We start from the raw sequence: 20,571 nt of genomic DNA, 5'->3' as shown, positions 1-20,571 counted from the left end.
AACCCAATACAGTCTGAGCCAAATTACCACTGCTTCTGAAGCATCCAGTCATTCTAGTATTGTTGATCAATTTGTACCTGGGTATTCATTTCAGCTGTAACATTTTTTTTAATACATTAGCTACTGTGTGAGCATCTGAACGGATTTCACAAGCGCCATGGTAGCAACAGCAGCAGTAGCTGCAATAATGATAGCTGATATTATAAAGGCAATGAGACATCCTATAAATTGTTGTGGGTGACTAATTGTCTGCTTTAAAAGCCTTGATAATTGACTTAATCCTGATTCCCCTTCCCGTGATTTGGTCGTATTTACAGGGATCCACAATTCAGCACGACGTCACATTGGCATGATTACTGTAAGACTTGGTTCAGATATATTCTTATGAGTAAAACAGCTAAAATACCAAGGTTAATTCAGATTAGTTTCAAAAGCATGGTTATGTAAAGCGATATCTACAAATTGAGCTGCTACAAAAACATAAGGATGTGAAGTACGTCACTGAATCTTTGTGATTCTGTGTGAGGTTCAAACTTATACAAGGAATGTTTTTTTATATAGTCACTGTGGCTTAGGCGCAACACCTCCAGTGGGCCCAATAAAAATGCTGTGCCTGAGCCACAGTGACCCTGCAAAGAAAAAAGGATCAGAATTCTTACAATACTGTTGCTGGCCACTATTGCCAGGTATGCTAAAAAAGGTATTCTTTGGAGTAGGATACACGTTGCATCATTACACTAGCTTGTTGTTGCATTCTCTTCAAATGTCCCTATGTGATAGCTTTTTCGTTCTTGATGCACCGCTTCCTCCTCATTCGTTTCTCCTCTTTCAAATTCAGAGTATTCATCTGCAGGATTGGGTTGTCCGAGTGGTTTCACCAGCTCATGATATGGCTTCACGTGTTTAGCTGGAATCCACTTGGTTCCTGTGGGAAGAAGAACACAAGCATACCCTCGCCCCCAAGCGATTAGTTCCACAGGTCCACTCCAGCCAGGTCCACTAAAAGGATCTTTATACAATACTTTAGGTCTTTGTGAAATAGAATCGGGAGTTTTAAAATGCCGCTCTATTGCCGTGCTGGCCATTAAGTCTGGTGAGCGATTTAAAAAATTCAAAGTATACATAGCATTATCTAGCTGTTTTTGTGGTGGCATATTCCCCCTTTTTTGTTTATGTAACATAGACTTTAAAGCATGATGCGCACGCTCAAGTATTTCTTGTCCAGTAGGTGAATGTGGAATCCCTGTCACATGGGATCCCTGCCACTGTTGCAAAAATAATTGGGTAGATTCAGCTACATACCCTGGACTGTTGTCAGTTTTAATGGTTTGAGGAACCCCCATAGTTGCAAAGCATCGTGACCAATGTTGTTGAACATCACGTGCCCTTTCTCCAGAATGAGCAGTAGCACAAATATAAGAGGAAAAGGTATCAATAGAAACATGCACAAATTTCAAGGAGCCAAAGGCAGATACATGTGTAACATCACTTTGCCAAATGGCATTAGAATGTAAACCGTGTGTGTGAACTCCAGTGCTCACTGCATCAGAAGTAACTCTTTGACAATCGGGACAAGAATGAATTTTATCTTTAGCCTGTGCCTTTGTCAAATTTTGAATTGTGTTGATTCGCCCATGATATCCTTTACTACAGTGAGGGCACAATTGATTTGGAGGTTTATCATGTTTGGATTTCTGTCGTTTAGGACATTGCTTAGCCATACGTCCCAATTTTCCACACTCAAAGCATGTCACAGTAACTTTGAGTTCAATTAACATTTAGTTGTCATGACAGTGCAGCAGCTAACATGTTAACTCTATGAGTGTCTGTCCCTATGTTTTGACGTATCTTAATATATTCCCCAACGTCAGTAGCTCTTCTTCTACCAGTTTTCAATACAGCCTGACAGTCTGTATTTGCATTCTCATAAGCCAATTGAAATAACACTTTTGTAGCTTCCGGATTTTCTACCTGCCGCACTATCGCGGCTTGAAGGCGATCAATAAAAGATGCGTACGGTTCTTGAGAGCCCTGTCATATAGAGGCAAATGAAGCGATACCTTGCCCAGTTTCAGGTACACGTCGTAAAGCCATAATTGCAATACGAGTAGCTTGATCGACAACTTGCTTTGGCAAAGCAGCTTGTGCCTGAGGTGTAATGTAAGGGCCTGTTCCTTGTAACATATTTTGATCTGTAAGTATCCCTGATGACAAGTTGTCCATAATTTGTTCCACTTACAAATCATTGTATTCTAATTGCCATACAGAATACTGAGCAGAAGTCAACACAGTTTTCATAAGCAATTTCCAGTCCCAAGGAGTCATAGTATAAATGCTTCCAATTGTTTCCACTAGTCCTATTGTAAATGAATTGTGTAACCCATTTTCGCAAATTGACTTCTGTAATTCTTTTATCATTTCATAAGGTAAACCCTCATGCTGTGGTGGATTATGGGGTCTGTATATAACAGGAAAAGTAAACATAGTATCTCCTTGCTGTAGAGCTTTTTCTCGACAGTGTCGCATCAAGCTATTTGTATTTTTTCCCAAATCATTAAGTGAATCAACACATTTAGCATCAAAGTCTGTTAAAGGCGGAGCTGAAGGCACTCTAGTTTTTTCTCCGCACCGCTGTAAAGCAGGAGCCACAGGATTAGACAGAGGCATAGAGCTAGAGGGATTAGTAGGAGAAGGAGCTACAGGTAGCGCAGCACAGCCGGGTTCTGTTTTTAAGTTCTGCAAACCCTGGAGAGGGAGTACCAGACGACTGGGGTGGGGGCGTGGGGGACGGCGCTGGCTGCGGCAGGCAGCGGCGGCGAAGCGGGTGCGAAAGGGGCGGCAGGCAGCGGCGGGGACCTGTATGCGGTGGTGAGGGTCGGCGAGCCCGCGCTGCCCACCCGCTGCCTGCCGGCGGGGTGAGTGCCGTAACGGTGTTAGTGCAGGCGGCGGTGGAGGTAACGAGGGATATAAATCCGGCTCTCTTTCAGAGTCCACCCTGCCTGATGCAAAAGAATTATTATCGGAATCAGAATCCTGCTCGTTAGCGGCCCGCTTACAAACTGTCTCCTCAAAAGCAGTATCAGGTTGTATTGATATGATTTTCTCTGCTGGCTGTAAATGCACCAGCGCAGTATAAATAAATTTCCATGTCACAATTAAATTTTCTGATACACCGAATGCCAAAGTTTTTTGCGTTTGTAAATGCTCCCCGACTCTTTCCCAAATCTTGCTATCAAAAGTTCCCTCTGTGGGAAACCAGTTACAATTATCCTTTACCCATATGAAAAGCGAAGCTATTTGTCCCTCTGTTGTTTTATACCCAGGGGCCCGTAAAATCTGCTGCAAAACGTTTAAGTAGAGCTTATGCTCCTGAGAAACCGATTGCCCCATGCTACCGCAATCTTGCAACTCACCCGTTCCGCAGGGGTTGCTGTTACCTATTTTCTCGAAGTCGTGGCCACTTCTTCAAAACTCTCCCCATTAGGTTGTGTGGTCTCCGCAGTGAAGGGGAATCACCTCTTCTCTTCTTCTCTTGATCATGTTGTTTTCTTCTCTTAATCGTGCCGGCTTCTTCTCTCGATCACGTCGCCTTCTTCTCTTGATCATGTCGGGCTCACCATCTGTGGCGACTGAATTAAGCACTCAAGCTATCTGTACAAGATTCCCTTTATTTCACAAAAGAATCCAACTTACATATGTTTCAACAAAGATCTAGAAAGAACTAACAGCATACAGCCAATACTACTAACACAGGAGCGCATATCTGGCTCAGCTGGGATGTTTGCCAGTCCTCAGAACAGTTAAAGATAAAAACATTCCATACCCATACTCGTGACTGTCTTCAGCCACATCTTCCCAGGCCTACACAAGGCCATCCTCCAGCCTGACTTTGTAAAACTAGTTCTTCAAAGCTTGGCAAATATACAGCCCAACAAATTCTAACGGTCACCCTTGAAAACAAATGCCAGGTGTTCTGAGCTGCTCCCACAGGTTGAGCATACAAAAAGCATATCTCAAGATAAATACGAGCTAGATGGTAAGAAACTAGTGCTATGAATATGGGGAACAACTAGGCTTATTTCTTGAGTACCTTTACTCCTCTGCAAAGATCAGGTCCTGGGATTATTAGCCAGAAGTTATCTTGAAAATCTATTGAAGTTACTCAATTCATATTAAAAAAAAAGGTATGTCTTTTTAAGTAACTTAAAGATGTTTCTGCCTGTCTTTGATTTTGCTTGTTAAAAAATTAATAGGTCACTTTCTGATATTTTACCATCTTACTAATGGAGATAAACTGATTGTTTTAACTGTGCAGTATTTTGGGGGCTAGACAGAAAACATACCTATAACGCCTGTCACAAACTAAGAGATTATATGTGAAGTGCATTTGAAGGTCAAATTGTTTATGTTAATTAAAAATTGAGGTTGTATTGAATAGAGAGGAAGATTCTTCGGTTGACAGAAATTCATCTTGCACTTTAGAGTCTGATATGATAGTTTTTGTTTTTGTTTTTTGTTTGGTTTTTTTTTTTTTCTCCTGTTAAGGAAGTAACTGAATTTTGAAATTTGAAGCTGATTAATAGATGCATCTTTCTGTGATAGATTTGGCTTTTATGCCTTAAATATTAGAGGAGATCTTCTGGCAAAATTGTCAGCTAGTAGTAGTTGCTGTTTGTGACTTTAAAAAAAATGGAAGCACAAGTGTTCTTTGCCAAAATTGCTGCTTTTCTTACAATTGAATATTATTTGTAATTCAGTTGTATTAGATGCTTTAGTTTTGTTGGCTGCCTAAAAGATTGTATCATTTGGTGACACTGCAGGTTTTTCATGCAGGATGGTCTGTATAGTCACAGAATATATACATATATAATCAAAAAAGTGTCTGCATACAGTCAGAGGAGTGCTGGCTAGAAGCCTTCTGCACATGGTGTTGCAGCTTCACTGAAGGTTGTGGGGGTAAAATAGAAAGAAAAAATAATTTAAAAAAAGAGGTAAAAAAAAGCACAAGTTACTTTTTGGAGACTTGTGCCAATGACGTCAGTCCAGTTGGAATTATTGTATGTTTCTTATTCTTGCATGCTGTTTTAGCAGAATGCAAATAAAACAGTAGACTATGAATTAATGTTTCTCAATCTAAATAGATTTGGTGAAGCTTCTGCTGGCTTTGTCTATAGGCAAGTTTTAGAGCCAAGATAAAAGTTTGGATCTATTGCTTAACGCTTGAAGGTCACCAAAGACTAAATATGTCAGGTCTGTTAACAGTAGGTCACTAAAAACCACTAGGTAATTAAAAAATTGAAACACTGTAAACACTATCTAATATCCTGTCTATCAGACTAAAACTCTGAAGTAATAATACTATGAGTTTAATACCATTAAGATACCTAGATAGGTCTTTTTATCTCCTGCATCTAGCAAGGACTTGGTTGAATTCCTCTTTTCTGCGAGTTTTGAGCATCTAGGTTTTTGAGAACTACCATTTGTTGATCTTCACAGAGGCCAAATGTTTCTGAGTTTGGAATTAATGATCTGTTTGTTCTGAATGTTGAACAGGTGATGCATTGCAAGTCGATAAATTGTGAGTAGTCTAGAATAGCTAAAAAGGTCTCCCTTGGAATTTTTTTTTTGTAACCCATGACTCTCATATTCTCTTCTATTTTTACAGACCCTTAGGTTAACCACCCGACTTAAATAAAAGCTAGATGTAGTTGATACTTTAGAGAAATTATGCTGGTTTATAGTTAAATAAATAGTGTAAAGAAACTGAAATCTCATTAAAGATAACGTGTGTCTGCTGCTTAGCTGGATATTGGCCAAGATTGAAGGGAAAAAAAAAAAAAAGGCGTGATACATAGTAGCCATTACTATTTATTTTTTTTCTAATGAATTCAGTATCAAATATACAAAATATATTGGAGAACACATCAGAAAAAAAAGAGTGTCTTAAATAGTCCTTTTGACATTTGGGGGCAGGGCTAAATTGTTTGTTTTCATTCTCTCTGCTAGCTGGAACTAAATCTCACATTTTTATTTTTTAAGGTATGGTACAAATCCCACTTCTCTGAGCTCTATGTCAGAGAAGTTTAAACTACTGCATCGGAAGGACCAAAATCCCAAATATCAGATAGTTTTAAGAATGTTTCTCCAACACTGCCACAAAGTTCACGTGCCAGTCCTATGAAACAGCTTTTTGTTTATTTGGGATTCTTTTTGGTTTGTTTTTTTTTTTTAATCTGACAATTTAGCATTTGAGCTTATGGATTTATAAAATACTTCCAAATCATTCATATTATGACTGTTCTACCATACTGTATACTGCAGGTATAATTCTAAGATATTGTAACTGAAAATTAGGAGGCGCACATTTAAATATTTACTGAAAAAAAGAATCTTTTGTGAATGCTATTCTAAACTTCATGGTGAAAATCTGATTGAGAAAACATACAGTAGAGATGTTTATAGATCAAGAAGGTGGTGTTTTCTGTGCTCAGTCTGTCTGTAGTCTGCATAGACACTGAAGGAGAACTTCAGCTGTAAAGATGAGTGTCCTAGAAAATTGGAACATATCTGTGTGTACATGTAAACCAGAGGTAGGCTAAATCTTTTGTTGTCATAGCTGATCGTAAGAACTCTTAAATTTACATTATCCTTCCTTTTTTAAAAAAGTCTCTTGTGGCTGGAGCTCATGTTCTGGGATTTGGGCAATTAATCTAGCAAAGAAACAATTTTGAGAAGGCTTCTTCCTTTACCTTGTGCTGACCTGGCAATCCAGACCCTGAGGGTAATCATGTAATTCTATTAGTTCATTTAAATATACTACTGGATGGAAAAATCTCATACTGCAACATCCAGTATACTTCATCCTGAAGTGGTGTTCATACTTTTGAAATGTTTGATACAGCTAACAAATTAAAATTCATCTTAATCCTCTATTAGTAGTGGCAGAACTTTTTTTAAATTAAAAGTTAACTAATGAACAGCTTTGGCATACATGAATCAGGCCTAAGTACTTACTTAACGCTGTATCTTTTGCATGTATATGGAATATCTTTTTAATATTGGGAGGGACGTCCAATTCAGTGTTGAGGGATATGTATTGAGAATACCTTCTGAAATACTTTCAAGTATGGATGAAAGACTGTCATAATGTGAACTGAGGTTGGAAGCAGAAATGAATGTTACAATTATTCAAATGTGTTGTATTCTGAAGTTAATTCTGCTGATGCAATTTACGTAACACAAAAAGGACAGGTAATTATTACTACCTATGTTAGTTACCTCATCTCATATTACTTACATATATATGCATCTTATATACCTGTATTGCCTAATACAAAATGGGCTAATAATTTTGTTAAGTTCTTTTGTGCATTGTGGATAGCTTACTTTTTCTTTACTGATAGGTTCTTCTCTTACAAAAGAAAAAAGGCGACATCGATCTCACAAGTTTCTGTGTCTCAGGGTTGGAAAACCCATGAGGAAAACATTTGTTTCGCAAGCAAGTGCATCAATGCAACAGTATGCACAGAGGGATAAAAAGCATGAGTACTGGTTTGCTGTTCCACAAGAAAGGTAAGGAGGAGGTAGACTGTAAAAATGAACGCTTTCCAATAGGTCTTTGAGCTTTTTTTTTTCCTGCACCATGTGAAATTTTTCAGTGACTGTGTCTGTAAAGCAACACAAAAAAACGGTCAACAACTAAGGATATTGATGATTGGCTTGTACTTAACACTGGAATACCTCATTATAATACTGAAGTTTTACTGATTTACTTGAGTTACTTGCATGTTCAGCCAATAGTTTATCATGTTATTATTTAGGCTTGTGTTTGTAGCTAAGTGAATAATGAAAGAAAGATTCAGGTAAGTAGTGTCTGGTGAAGGAAGTGAGTTCTGCAACAAAGTTTTTATTGTCATTATCTGTGCTTCCCATTATTTGGAAACTTTCTAAAAATTCTCTCCTTCTTAAAGCTCTGAGTTCAGAAGACCTAGCTGGGGTTCTTTTGTCCTATCTTTATATATGGAACATAAAACTTCTCCAGGAAGCAACTTAAACATATCTACTGGAAAAACATCTAAATTTGTTGCAGTGATTCAAAGACATGAGATGTCCATGCTCACTCACTGGTAAAGGCTTGAATTCTTAAATGATCTGTACTGCTAGGAAACTGACTTATTTCCAAGTTGAATGTGATTTTTTGAGGTATTGGAGATTATTATATCCTTGTCAGAAGAGCGGGGGGGTAAAGAGAAAGAAACAACAACAAAAAACTGTGAGCTGTCATCTTGTATAAATACCTGCACACAATGATCAAGTCACTTTTCCATCTTTTCTTTTGAGCTGAATGGCATAGAATGTCCAGTTGGGGCACTGCAGTTGAGGACAGATATGGATCAATTGGAGAGAGTCCAGAGGAAAGCAGCAAGACAAATTAATGCCTAGAAAGTGTAACATATAAAGAAAATTAGAAGTAAGTGGGGTTCTTTAATCTAAAGGAGAAAAGGTGGATTACAAACATAAAATCATTTCATACTTAAAAGTTGGCTGCAACAAGAAAGGCAGTACTCTTTTTTTTGTGTCCACTGTGAATGGAGGTGTGTAATGGACTGAAATGACATCAAAAATTCCAATATTCCAACAGGGATAATTGAGTCTATGCTAGCACATCACTAACCTGCTTTTAAACATCACCCCTGCAACCCCTAAGTGGTGGAGATCATGCAATTTCTTGAGACGAATGTCTGTCACGCTGATTCCGCTATAGCTAATCCTGTCTGGGCCAGGTGACCTCTTGTGGTTACATTCAACTCAAATTTTGTTGTTCTAGTCATATCATATTTCATTTGAAAAGAGTTAAATGTTTCACGTATGGCAACAATGTCTAGGTCAGATGATTAAAATTATTATTGTCTCTCCTTGGTTCATTTTCTAATGTAGCAGAGCAAGTACTTATCTTCAGCATAAAGCAGAATTTATCACCTATTTCAGAAGAAATAGTTCTTAGCTTACAGTCTGTATGTGATCTCCTTGGAAATTACTCCGCCTATGAAGGGTTTCTTTTTCTAACTGCATGGGGAATTAGTAATCTGTTCTTTAGCCATCTAATGTGTGTCCTGTGTTTTAGTACACAAAAAGTCAGATGTGGTGGTAGTGGGGTGTTTGTTTCGCTTAATTCAGTGTTAACCTTGCTGAGTGCTACTCTGCATAGGTCAAAATACTTAGTATCAACCCAGTTGTCTTTGTCACCTACTTCTTTCTCTTTCTTACCACTAGGTATTTGACAAACCTGCATTATTTCAGTGTTCTTAATCTCAAATGAGCCAGTCTGGGAAGGAATGTCTTTCAGTTCTTTAAACATCAAGTTTTCTTTACTTTTTAAACTGCTATAATTACACACAATTTCAAGTTCTTAAAAAGTTAACATCAGGATTTTTTTTTTATTTATTTTCCTACTTGTAAGACTTGATACTTCATTCAGTGCATGAGGAGTCTGCAGCTTCTTGTTCCAACTTTGTCATAGACCTTATCTACTCTTATGCATCTGAAATGTTTAATTCTCTCTTACTGTCAGAGAAAGATTTTTTCTTTTTTTTTTTGCTTTCATCAGTGTTATCCAGGAACCTTAATTTTAATAAGGGTGACTTTGAATAACTGACCCTGTTCAGAGGCTGTTATTACATACCTGTGTGCTGCATCCTTTTAGATACAGAGGCACATGAAGATTGAGCTGCAGTTTTGAGAGGCTTTGCTGCTCTGTATCTCTTGCTGTTCTTCCAGTATTCAGTTTTGCAGGGATTTAGTAAGGAGGGGAGGGGGAGGGGAATCCAAATGTTGTTCTTCATGCTAATCCAGTATGCAGAGTCACTGTAGCAAATATCTCTGAAGAGGGACACAAGCAATATTCAAACTCTTGGTAACCAGAGCCATAAAGCTTTAGCTCTGAAGCTGTCTTTTCCATGATGAAGAGATACTAGTGGATTCATTGCATGTCCTTTTTCTAAATGCTCCATCTGTGCACCTACAGGAAATGCTTAAACAGTACAGACTGACATCTATTAGGGTTGTAAATAACTTTCTTTTGGGAATTTGGGCATTTTGTTCTTTCAGACTGGAGAAACGTGCCATTTGTTTTAACTTAAAAGGAGGTAACTTTGAATCTTGGTACTTACTGCAGTACTGAAGTTAGAGTAGTCTGTAGTTTATGATATAGCCATATACATGCACACTTTCAGCCTTATTTCCTCATATCTGTAGTAATTCTCACAGTCTGTATAATTTTGGTTACATGTCTTGGGAGTGTTCAGCTGTTCTTCAGGGGTGAGGAAAACAGATACGGAGACATTTTTAAATTCCAATTTTGTTTATGTTTTTATGTAACTCTTTTTAAATAAAATTAAAAAATGTCAGTGTTTTATTTTGGAAGTTATTTCAGTTGTAAACAGAGGTTTCCAATGGGACAGAAAAGTTTGACAATGGTTGAAGGATTGTACTTGTATATGAAAACACAGCTAGTCAATTGCCAACTTGTTTCATGGTTTTTCTCCAGTGTCAGCTTCATATAATTAAAAAGAAAAAAAAATTAACTAGTTTTTTTCAAATGTGTCTGTAATATCTAGTAAAACATGAAATAGTAAGTATTTTCATTTTAATCTTAAATACTTCATAATTATTAGACATGACCCCAAAGATCACAAACTTACCTTATTTTTCTTTTCTGTATCGTTACTTGACTTCTCTAGGACAGATCACTTGTATGTCTTCTTTATCCAGTGGAGTCCAGAGATATATGCAGAAGATACTGGGGAATCTCTTCGGGAACCTGGATTTATAGTGGTAAAAAAGAAGGAAGAACCTGAAACTAGTGAAGAATCTACTACTGAAGATGCTGCTAAAGAGTGGGAGGTAAGCAAAAACAGTGTCAAAAATATTTTTTTTTAATACTTTCATAAGAATATAGTTAAAATAGTGTTAAATTCTTTCCAATAAGAAAAACAAACCAATGTGCTTTATTAGTCTGCTTACTGTGATCATGACTGTTTAGTTTATGCCATCCTAATGCTTTGCTCTAACATCAGTTCAGGGCAACATTTCACTATTACAACTTGTTTTCGTATAGAGCAAATTGTAACTTAAAACTTAGGAGTTGAAAGGAACGTGAGTACAGCAAAGAAGTTGCAACTTTGATGAAGCAGACATAGTTTTCAGTCAGGTAAACTGACAGTTTTCTGATATTTATTATTCCTGTATCTAGAATGTTGAATACTTCCTGGTAAGTCTCCAAACATGGATGAGACAACAAAAAAGGAAAATTAATCTATTAATTACATGTTTTTCCAATAATCCAGTAATTAACTTCTCAGTTATAACTTCTTCATACATTAAGATGCTGTTGCATGGGTTTTAGTAATATACTGTAACTGGAACTCTATTTTTTGTAACAAACACATTTCTCCCATGTGAATCTGTGTCCACTGTGTTTATATGGACACATCTTTACATGTCTACATGGTTTTGTTTTGTAGTATACATACAGTTAAAGCCCTTGTAGTCTTGTGCATTCAAGTGTCAGTCAAAAGTTTGATGATTCTTGTCATATATATTGTAGAAGTATCCCATCAGCACTGTTTAACTTGAGCATCAGGACAGCAATTGCAATGTCTGACTGTAAGACTGATTCTTCCTTCTTCACTCTTGCCCTGCCCCACGAAGCAATGAGGCATGTTGAAATTGAGGAGTTTTATGTAGAGTGTAAAAGAAATTTTAAAAAACTGCAATAGTCTAGCTATCGGTAATGGTTTTCTTGTTAGCTCCAAAACTTAGAATCACAGTAGAACTCTGACTTCAGACTTCTCACTTAGCTCGAGTATTAGGTTGTGGTTACAAAACGCTGTCTCTGCAGTTCAGTGATTTTGCATGGAGCAGTTTTGCTTTGAGATATTGAAATTGGTGTATCATAAAAGCATGTCTTTTGAATCTTCATATTTTCAGCATATATATTGCTTGAGTATTTTTTACCAGCAATGTATTTTGGTGTTGATTCTTGCTCAAAGCCTTTCTAAGTATTTGATGTTTTAAAACGTGGCCCTTTGGAACATGGGGATCAGTGGCAAGTGATCAATATTATGGTTTAAGGCACAGTATGTGTCTCTTTTAATGAGCTCTTCAGTAACTTTGCACCTTAATATAATTACAGAATAATTTCAACAGAAAATAGTGCGAATTTTTCTTCAGGATTAAATGTTGTAACTTTTATTTCTGAAGACAGTCGAGGCAGTCCTTTTCCTACATGTATTAAAATCTGTAAGTTATTTGCTACAGAATGAGGTCATGTCTTAAGCCTTTATTTAGGTCTCCTCTGGAAACAATTGTTGAAGACATATTTCAAAAATAGTGTTATTTCTATATGTGTTATGTGAAAACTATGTCAAGTTTGGTTCTCTTAAGATTATCAAATAATAATTATCTGGATTTAGAAGTTAGTGTGATTAGTGAGATGGATAACTTTTTAAAAAAAATGTTACGCAAGTATAAGAAATATGCTAATGTGGTCTTCTGTGCATTTTAACTTGAGTAATGTGACGTCTTATGATTGACTTCTAGCACAAACCTGAAAGCTATTAAAAACTAACTTTTTAATCAGGAATGTTTGACAGTACTAGATGGTTCAACCTGTCATTACATCCAGCTGCATTTTAGTGGCTTTAAACGTACGTGCTAGAAAGTATCAGTACATACAGGGAATTGTAGCTGCTGTTGTCATACCCATTACTCCCATTGAGTTTCAGTCATTATTTTCAATCAACACACTTCCTTCCTTTAACCCAACAAGCTTTTTCTCTGTCAGCTCTTGATCCAGGTGTAATTTACAATAGCAGGTGAACAGTATCATTGAAACATTTTTGTGGGTATTGGGATGAAAAATAGGCTGCCTTCTTCAGAACACAGTGATGGGAAAACTCAGGGTGGAAGAGAGATGGAAAGCAAAATCTTGATGTACAAATGCATCACAAAGTACTGTTGATCTACCAAAATAGGAAGATAGTGGAGTAGCTTTCTTTTCCAAAAACTGTTCTCTGTGATCTTTGTACAGTATCTTAAAACTGGAGAAGCAGGGAAGAGGATTAATGGGTAACCCAGGTGTGGTGCTCTGAGATAGCTTTTGCTTCTTTCATAGTCAGATGTTAACACATTTGGCTGCAGCTTTTTATCAAGAGACTTTAAGGAAGTAGTGTGCTTTTTTTTTTTTTTTAGTGGAAAAGGAATTATGGGAAGAAGGAGCAAGCAAAAGCAAAGATCAATAAGATATGAAACAAGTAGTAGGGATTTGTTTATAAGTTTATTAAATGGATCAATGAATGGGACTGAACTCTTACCTGAACTTACTCCAATTTTTCATCTACTTATGCTTTCTTCTTACTGTATACAGAGTAGTCTATTTCCTTTCAGCCTTTTCCCTGAAGTAATCCAGTAGATGTAACCTCAGCTGATCTAGTGGCAAAGAGGTCAAGACTCCTGCTGTCATATTAAACACTAGTTTGATCAAATACTGCACTGTATGAAGTGTCAAAAAAAAAAATAATCCAGGGAATCCCTTAGCTGACTCTTTTTGTATTTATGCTACACACTTAATAGATAACTGACTTCTTAGAAATAACCATGAACCTACTACTATCTACCATTGCCATCAGTAAAGGTGACTAATTAATAGTTGTCAGTTACTTAGAGTTTAAAACAAATTCTGGGTGGGGTACCTCGGAGCTCCCGTTGCTGATGATGTTCCTCAGTATCTGCCTTCCTGAGAGGCCTCTGCCTGTCCCATAGGCAAAGCCCTCTGAAAAGGATACTTTTTCACTTACGATCAGTCCATGCTAAAGACTTGTCTCTGGTGTCCACTAGAAATGAATAGACAGGAATTTTATTTTATATATCATGTAAGAAATGAAACTGTGCTGCTAGTTTCTTGGTGGTGTTATCCCCATCCGTTTTCCTCAAATGTCTCTTTTACCTTCTTGTACTTAGGTGAATGGGCATACACCAAAGAAGAGGCTGTTTTGGGTTTTGTGGGGGGCTTTTTTGTTTGTTTTTGGTTTTTTACGATCTGTACTGAGCCTTGAGGATATAGAGGTATATTTATCATGGTATTCTTTTTTTAGTTTGTATTAGTTCAAGCGCTAATGGCTTTCTTTATCTGTTAGCACAAATAATTAATACTGTTCAAAAACCTGTGTGTTAATAAACAGATGCCTTCTCCAAAGCATATTCTGTACTTGCATCTAAATGTGGCAAGATTTGACAGCAAGCTGACCGTTTCTGTTGTGCAGTGCCTCAGAAGCAACTTCCATGGGTACTTTATGGTCTAATTTTGTTTCCTTTTTAAGTTCAAGTTGTGTATATAGTAATGTGTGTAGAAATTAATGACTTAGTGTTAAGGTGCTTGCTGTTAGATAGCTGCTGAATGCACTAACATCATTTTGGTGCCAATTAGTACCACAGATTGAAAGCATTAAGGAGTTGTCACCTTGTGCTGATAAAGGCATGGTATCACAGTATTTGAAAGTAGGGATAGGTCCTCAAGCAGTGCTAATAGGATTGGTCTTATGCTTAAAGAAGTTGAAGATGAGTGAAAAGGAAAAACTGCTTGAATTCTACAGTATCCAAATCCTGGTTGAGAAATGAGTTTTCAAGTAACACAGCTATTTCTTGTTTCTATAAAATAACGCCTAATAGTTTCTTATGGCTGCATAAAAGATTGCTTTTCTAAAAGAAGTGTTGTTGACATTCCCTGTAAAGCATAAATATTATTCCATTGTGTATATTGTATATTCCATTGTGTATATTGTATACATTGTATATTCCATTGTGTATATTGTATACATTGTATATTTTAAAAGAAACAAAAAAAACCCCGACAGATCAGAGCACAGATTATGAACCACAGTTGATCATAGAACAACTTGAAGAAAGGTTCTAAGTGCTGCCTAGTATGCATTATTTTCTATAACCTTTCTTGCAGACTCTTCAGCTTTTTTAATTCAGGAAAAAAAATCTGCACTCTCAAAAAAAAAAAAAGAAGGTGGTGGTGGTAAGTGATATCTCTGTGATTCATGAATCCCAGAAATTCCAGTTATCCAGTTATTCTAATATAATTTTCCTAAAACGGATTGTAAAACCTTGACGGGCTTGTTTCCACTGCTGTTGCTGTATGATGTGACAGGTGGCATTTTGAAATTGACCACTGGAGGAAAAAGACGTGGAAAACAGTACTCATGTAAAAGTCATTAACCATATCAGGGATCTAGTATAGAGTTAAATGACATAAATCAGCTTTCCACTGAATTTGTGTGCACATAAAGTGTGCTGATAAGCTCAAATATTTTTCTACAGAAGTTGGCATGCACATGTAAATAATCATGGAATCATAGAATGGTTTGGGTTGGAAGGGACTTTAAAGATCGCCTAGTTCCAATGCCCCTGCCATGGGCAGGGACACCTTCCACTAGACCAGGTTGCTCAGAGCCCCATACAGCCTGGTCTTGGACTCTTCCAGGGAGCAGGCATGGGGCATCCACAACTTCTCTGGGCAACCTGTTCCAGTGCCTCAGTTAAAATCTTTAGAGAATCAGTTTATCGTATCTGGGGAGTAAGGACAACTGAAACTAATTTTCCAAGCAAGGTTTTTACAGTTTTAATAATGCTAGATACAAAGGAAACTGCTGTGCTCTAACAAGGGAGGAGGGCATTAGAGGGGAAACAATGGAAGTGACGACTTGGATAAGAAACATTAGTGCATAAAGGAGAAATGACACAATTTGGCCTTTCCCATGTGAGTTTTATCATAAAATTTTTGCACCTTCTATTTGTATCTAACTAAAAGACTAGTTGGTCTCTTGGCGGGGAGGGGGAGAAGGATAAGAAATTTTAGAGACCAGAATACCTTAATTTGCTCATTTAATGCTTCATCTGTTGATTTGTGAAGCTAATTCTCAAAGTTAATGACATTCCTTGAACAGTAAAGGGACTTGGTCTGTTGTATTCTTTAAGTAGTTAAGTTTTTGATAGGCAGCTGGAAAACTGGGATGCACCGTTATATTGACTGTTTGTGTATAAATGCACTTTTTATTTCATTATGTGATAATGACTTATTGACATAGACTGCTAATCTAGTTTTAGATTGCGTATTTGAATCTAGAACAATCAAAACAATATCTTAGGTGTTACAGTTGTTAAGTGTCTTTATCATCATGCAGTATTGGAAATACAGGATTTATGCTGATGGGTCAGATTTCTGGTCATCAGACTGAGTATTGATGCAAAAAAAAAAAAAAAAATTACTGAGTGTGGCCACACCTAAATGTTTCAGAGGTGGTGAAGAAATTTCATCTTGGGCACTTGTGAAGAAATCAGTTAAGGACATCAGTTCCTATTTAAACATGAAATCTGTTAAGGAAGCAGAAGAATTGCTCTGTACTAGAATAATTATTAATTATTTAAAGTGTCGATTCTTCCTTCCCTCCCCATTTCCCCCTGTCATTTGGTTGTATTTATTGCTATTATTCAGGATTGAGTCATACTTCAGGTCCACGTAAATCTAAATACTCATCCACAAGATATTTGAAAACGGGAAGTTTCTTGTCTTAGGACCTGCAAGAAGGTCTTAAAGTAGTTGGAAATTCATCTGTATTATTGTTTCCAGTAGCTTTTAAGTTGTTTGGAAAATACAGAAAATCAGTTTGATATAAAGCTGTCTAGAAGTTGACTTCCAAAACAAAGCATGACTTGATAGATATTTGCAAATGATTTTTCCCAGATTCACTGGATTTGCATTTCATAATCATTGCCTTTATTTTGCATATTAGATTTCTGTAGAAAATACAATACTTCTGGAAAGCAGTAGTCTGTAATACTCACTTGTGAAACTGAACTTCAGCTGGGACTTTAGACATGGTTTGAAAATGTTTACTAGATGAAGCCATTAGTTGCAAATGAAGTTCTGCCTTCTTGAAATGGTATTTGAGTTAGACACTCAACACTGCAACATTAACAAAACTGTAACTTCAGGAGTGTCTAGAAATTATATTTCTGTGTATTTGTAGAAACATGGAGGTCACAAACAGTGATTATGTCTCCTGGTCAGGTAACATCTGAAGAAGGTTTTTCAAGATTGGAGTATTGGACGTAGGTGCTTAAGATCTTTATTGGATCTGGACTGTAACCTACAACGTTTCTATATTAAAATGGGCATTTCCATTTCAGTATGCACTGCTGTCTTAAGCTTTTGTATTCTTAATCATGTTTTTTCTAAAAATTTGCTTCTATTCCCTACTCTACACTTAGTGCTCATATGCTAGTGAAACAGCTGCTTTTTGTGTCTCACATTTTAAAATGTGGTATGATCGTAATGCTGTATGACAAGCTGGATAATACTGGGTCAGCAGAGAGAAGAGGAAGTCTGGAAGTTGTAGGCTTCTTGAATGAAACACTGCACACAAAGTGTAAAGATGCATCACATTAACAGCCCTCAAAATAAGAATATTTTTCCAATATGTTTCTTGAAAGGTTGTCTCTTTATGATAGTATATGGGGTATATAAGCTAGATCATTGTTTGGTTTTTATATCATGCATTGTCTATTAAGAAATTGGACGTGTCACTGTGCATGTGTTGCTGTGCATTAACAAGCATGTTTAGTAGGTTTTGCTCTTGTACCAGAGGATGAGAGGCTCTTGAATTTCAGCAGTCATGTGCAATACTTAGAAATGTTTCTGTTAAATTAATTTTTGTGATTGAAGAGAGAGACTCTGGGGCCCATTAACATAATGCAATGCCCTTTGTAGAGGCTGGTAACTTTCATTCTTGCTTTTGCAATGAACTTGAGCAAATATTGCGCACTCTCTTAACTTCATGCATGGGATATTTGTTGCTTTGCTCTATTTTCTCTACTTAATCTATTTGGAATCTATTTATAACTTGTAAATGAAATTCAGGTGTTTTCTTTACTTGGAGCTGTCCTGTAGTTGAAATCATGAATGTGGAATTGTAATTGATGCTTATTTCATGTATCTAATAGAGAGAACTGGGGCAGTCAGTCCCTCTGCTAAGAGTTGAAGCAGAATCATTCAACTAAAAAGCTTGTGCTTTTGAGTCTCTTAATGGCTTTCAGTGTACCTTTGAAAATTCTGAGGAAAATTTTGTGGATGGAAAACTGCCTTTTTTTTTTTTTTTCCTTCCCCTTCTCCTAAGCTGTTGAAAGAAAACAAAGGATGACTTCTCAAATTAGACTTACTTTCTTATGGAAACATTATCAGCTAACTAAGAAGTTGGGCCAGTCCCTGTTGCACTGGATGCCACACGAGATGACTTTTATACTGTTTAGTGTGTTTCTTGTAGCAGTAAAGGGGAAAGGGATCAGACTTCAGTTATCTGTAATCCCATGTTACCTTCACCTGCAACAACTTCTCTGAAGATCCAGTTGTTCTAGAAGAAAAAGTATTAGTTTTGCATAGGAGCAAGTACCTGATTTGGGGGGCTTTTTTATTTTTTTACTGCATTCTAACTTCATTACTCCTGAACTTGGCACTCTTAGTCATCTGAAGGGCTTTTTGTACCAAACAGAAGTTGTCTCCCTCTTATTAAAGATAAGCCAGACCTTAATTAATCTGACTTTTGTATGCCTTATATCATCAAAATATGAAACTGCCTTTCTTTCACCTAGTGGGATTCCTTCCAAAGATGACAATTTAGGTGGCCTGAGCATCTAAATTAGGTGTCTTCCTAATTTTGAAATTTTTGGCAACTTATGTCCTAAAACTATAATACAAGGGTTAAGCATACAGGATGCACATCTCTTACCAGAGCTGTAAAATGCTATTCTAAATTTTAAAATAACAGAGTTTATAATTCTGGAGTTGTTTTCTGTCATATTATACTAACGCGTATTGAAACTACACTATTTTAAACACTGCTTGAGGCAGCTTTCAGTTTTTTCTTTTGGGCTCTTTGGTGATGGGAGTTATTATAATCTGTGAAACATTCCTGTTAGATGTAATTAAATAGCAATCTTGTCTCTTTAAAAATACATTCTAACAAGTAGATAGGCTACTGAAAGTGAAACTACTGTCATTGCTTATTGATTTGTTTGTTCCCAGGCAAACCAATACAGAGAATAAAAACAAGCTTTCTTTTTGTCAGTCAACAATGCAAATGACTTATGAATTGCACCGAGGCACTTGATTTACACAATCTGGTTCCTGTGATTTATGTTTTACTCAATTTTCAGGGCTGCTTCTGAAATTGGAGTCTTAAATTCTGAGAATAATCTTATTTTATACATATGCCTCATATATAGTCTTCTCAGGAGATACTTGGGGATGCTTATCTTCATTGCACCACATTTGTGACTTTTCATCACAAAACCCGGTCACCTACATGGCTGCTTCATGTGGAATCAACAACAAGTTCTAAAGAAACTGAGTAATTATGGCCCCTGCCGCCCTATCTCTCTGGGCTAAACCTCCCTCCCTTGAGAGGGAATAAATTACTTTTTACTAACGTAATATTGCTCAAAAAGCATGCATATTAAATATATGGATTGTAGAATTCAGCATCACAACTCTTCTGTTGCTGTGGTATCCGGGACACTGTGTTAGCTACTAGAAACAGAGCAATACCATCTAATCAAACTGCGAAGATGTTCTTTCACACCCGGCATCCAGTCTTCCTGCTCAAGTTTAGAGAGAGTTAGTGTACTTACTATCCTGTTTCAGGGTTACGAGATCTTGTCAGCAGATAACTTTAAATCTGGTATGGCAAAAGGTGTAAACCAGATAATTGATTTGGAGTGGAAATAAGACATTTCATAAGTTGTACCTGTATTTGTTGGCACTCTCCTTTTTCTCTGCTGCTACTTTAATATTTTTTAAGGCAGATTAGTTTATTAGAAGAAACTACATTGTGAGTAACAGTTACTGAAAGGACTGTGGGCTTCTGCCTCCAACATTGATTGTGTAGAGATATTTAGCTTGATTAAAAACTAAGAATGACAGTAACAAGATTATCATTCAGTGTAATTAGATACATTTTGGTTTGCTCTGTTGTCTAGGTAGCAAATGGGTGGATGCTCTTAAGTGTTTGGTGGTGTTCTGCACACGTGTTGGGTCTGAGCCGATACTCCTCTCCGGAATCTTTTTAATTAAGAACTCTTTATGACAAGGCATATATTAATTAGCGACAAGATATGAGGTTCTGATTCAAATCAGCAGATCAGTGTAACCCACAAATGCACAAAAGGACAGTTTACTTTATTTATCTTTTATTAAGGGAGGCTCCTTGGGATCAAGCTTCTTGTGTGGGCTTCTTTGGCTGATAGAAACATATCTTCCACCAGTTCGGAAAAAAGACTGCTAGAGGGCCGGGGTCGGTCACAAGAGAAGGCTTTTGCCACTTCGAGGGCGGCAGCGTTCCGTGGTGGTGCTGGGGTTCTCCTGCCCCACTGGCTCTCCCGCCGCCCTCCCCCTCCAGCAGATGTTCCCATCTGCAGGGCAGCTGCCGCCTGCGGGCGCTCCTGCTGCTGCTG

The 20,571-nt window shown here is 37.1% G+C and overlaps 1 protein-coding gene across 1 annotated transcript in view; it reads left to right on the top strand.

Moving 5' to 3' along the window:
- OXR1 (oxidation resistance 1) overlaps positions 1 to 20,571 on the top strand; it is an 85,232-nt gene that overhangs the window by 40,114 nt on the left and 24,547 nt on the right. Inside the window, exons 8-9 of the mRNA XM_010577003.1 lie at positions 7,404 to 7,572; positions 10,740 to 10,902. Coding sequence (XP_010575305.1) covers positions 7,404 to 7,572; positions 10,740 to 10,902 — 332 coding nt within the window. The remainder of the gene's footprint in view (positions 1 to 7,403; positions 7,573 to 10,739; positions 10,903 to 20,571) is intronic.

The sequence above is a fragment of the Haliaeetus leucocephalus genome, unplaced genomic scaffold, assembly GCF_000737465.1.
Source record: "Haliaeetus leucocephalus isolate CR32 unplaced genomic scaffold, Haliaeetus_leucocephalus-4.0 Scaffold555, whole genome shotgun sequence".
Taxonomy (NCBI): domain Eukaryota; kingdom Metazoa; phylum Chordata; class Aves; order Accipitriformes; family Accipitridae; genus Haliaeetus; species Haliaeetus leucocephalus.
This window is presented reverse-complemented; position numbering and strand designations above follow the sequence as displayed.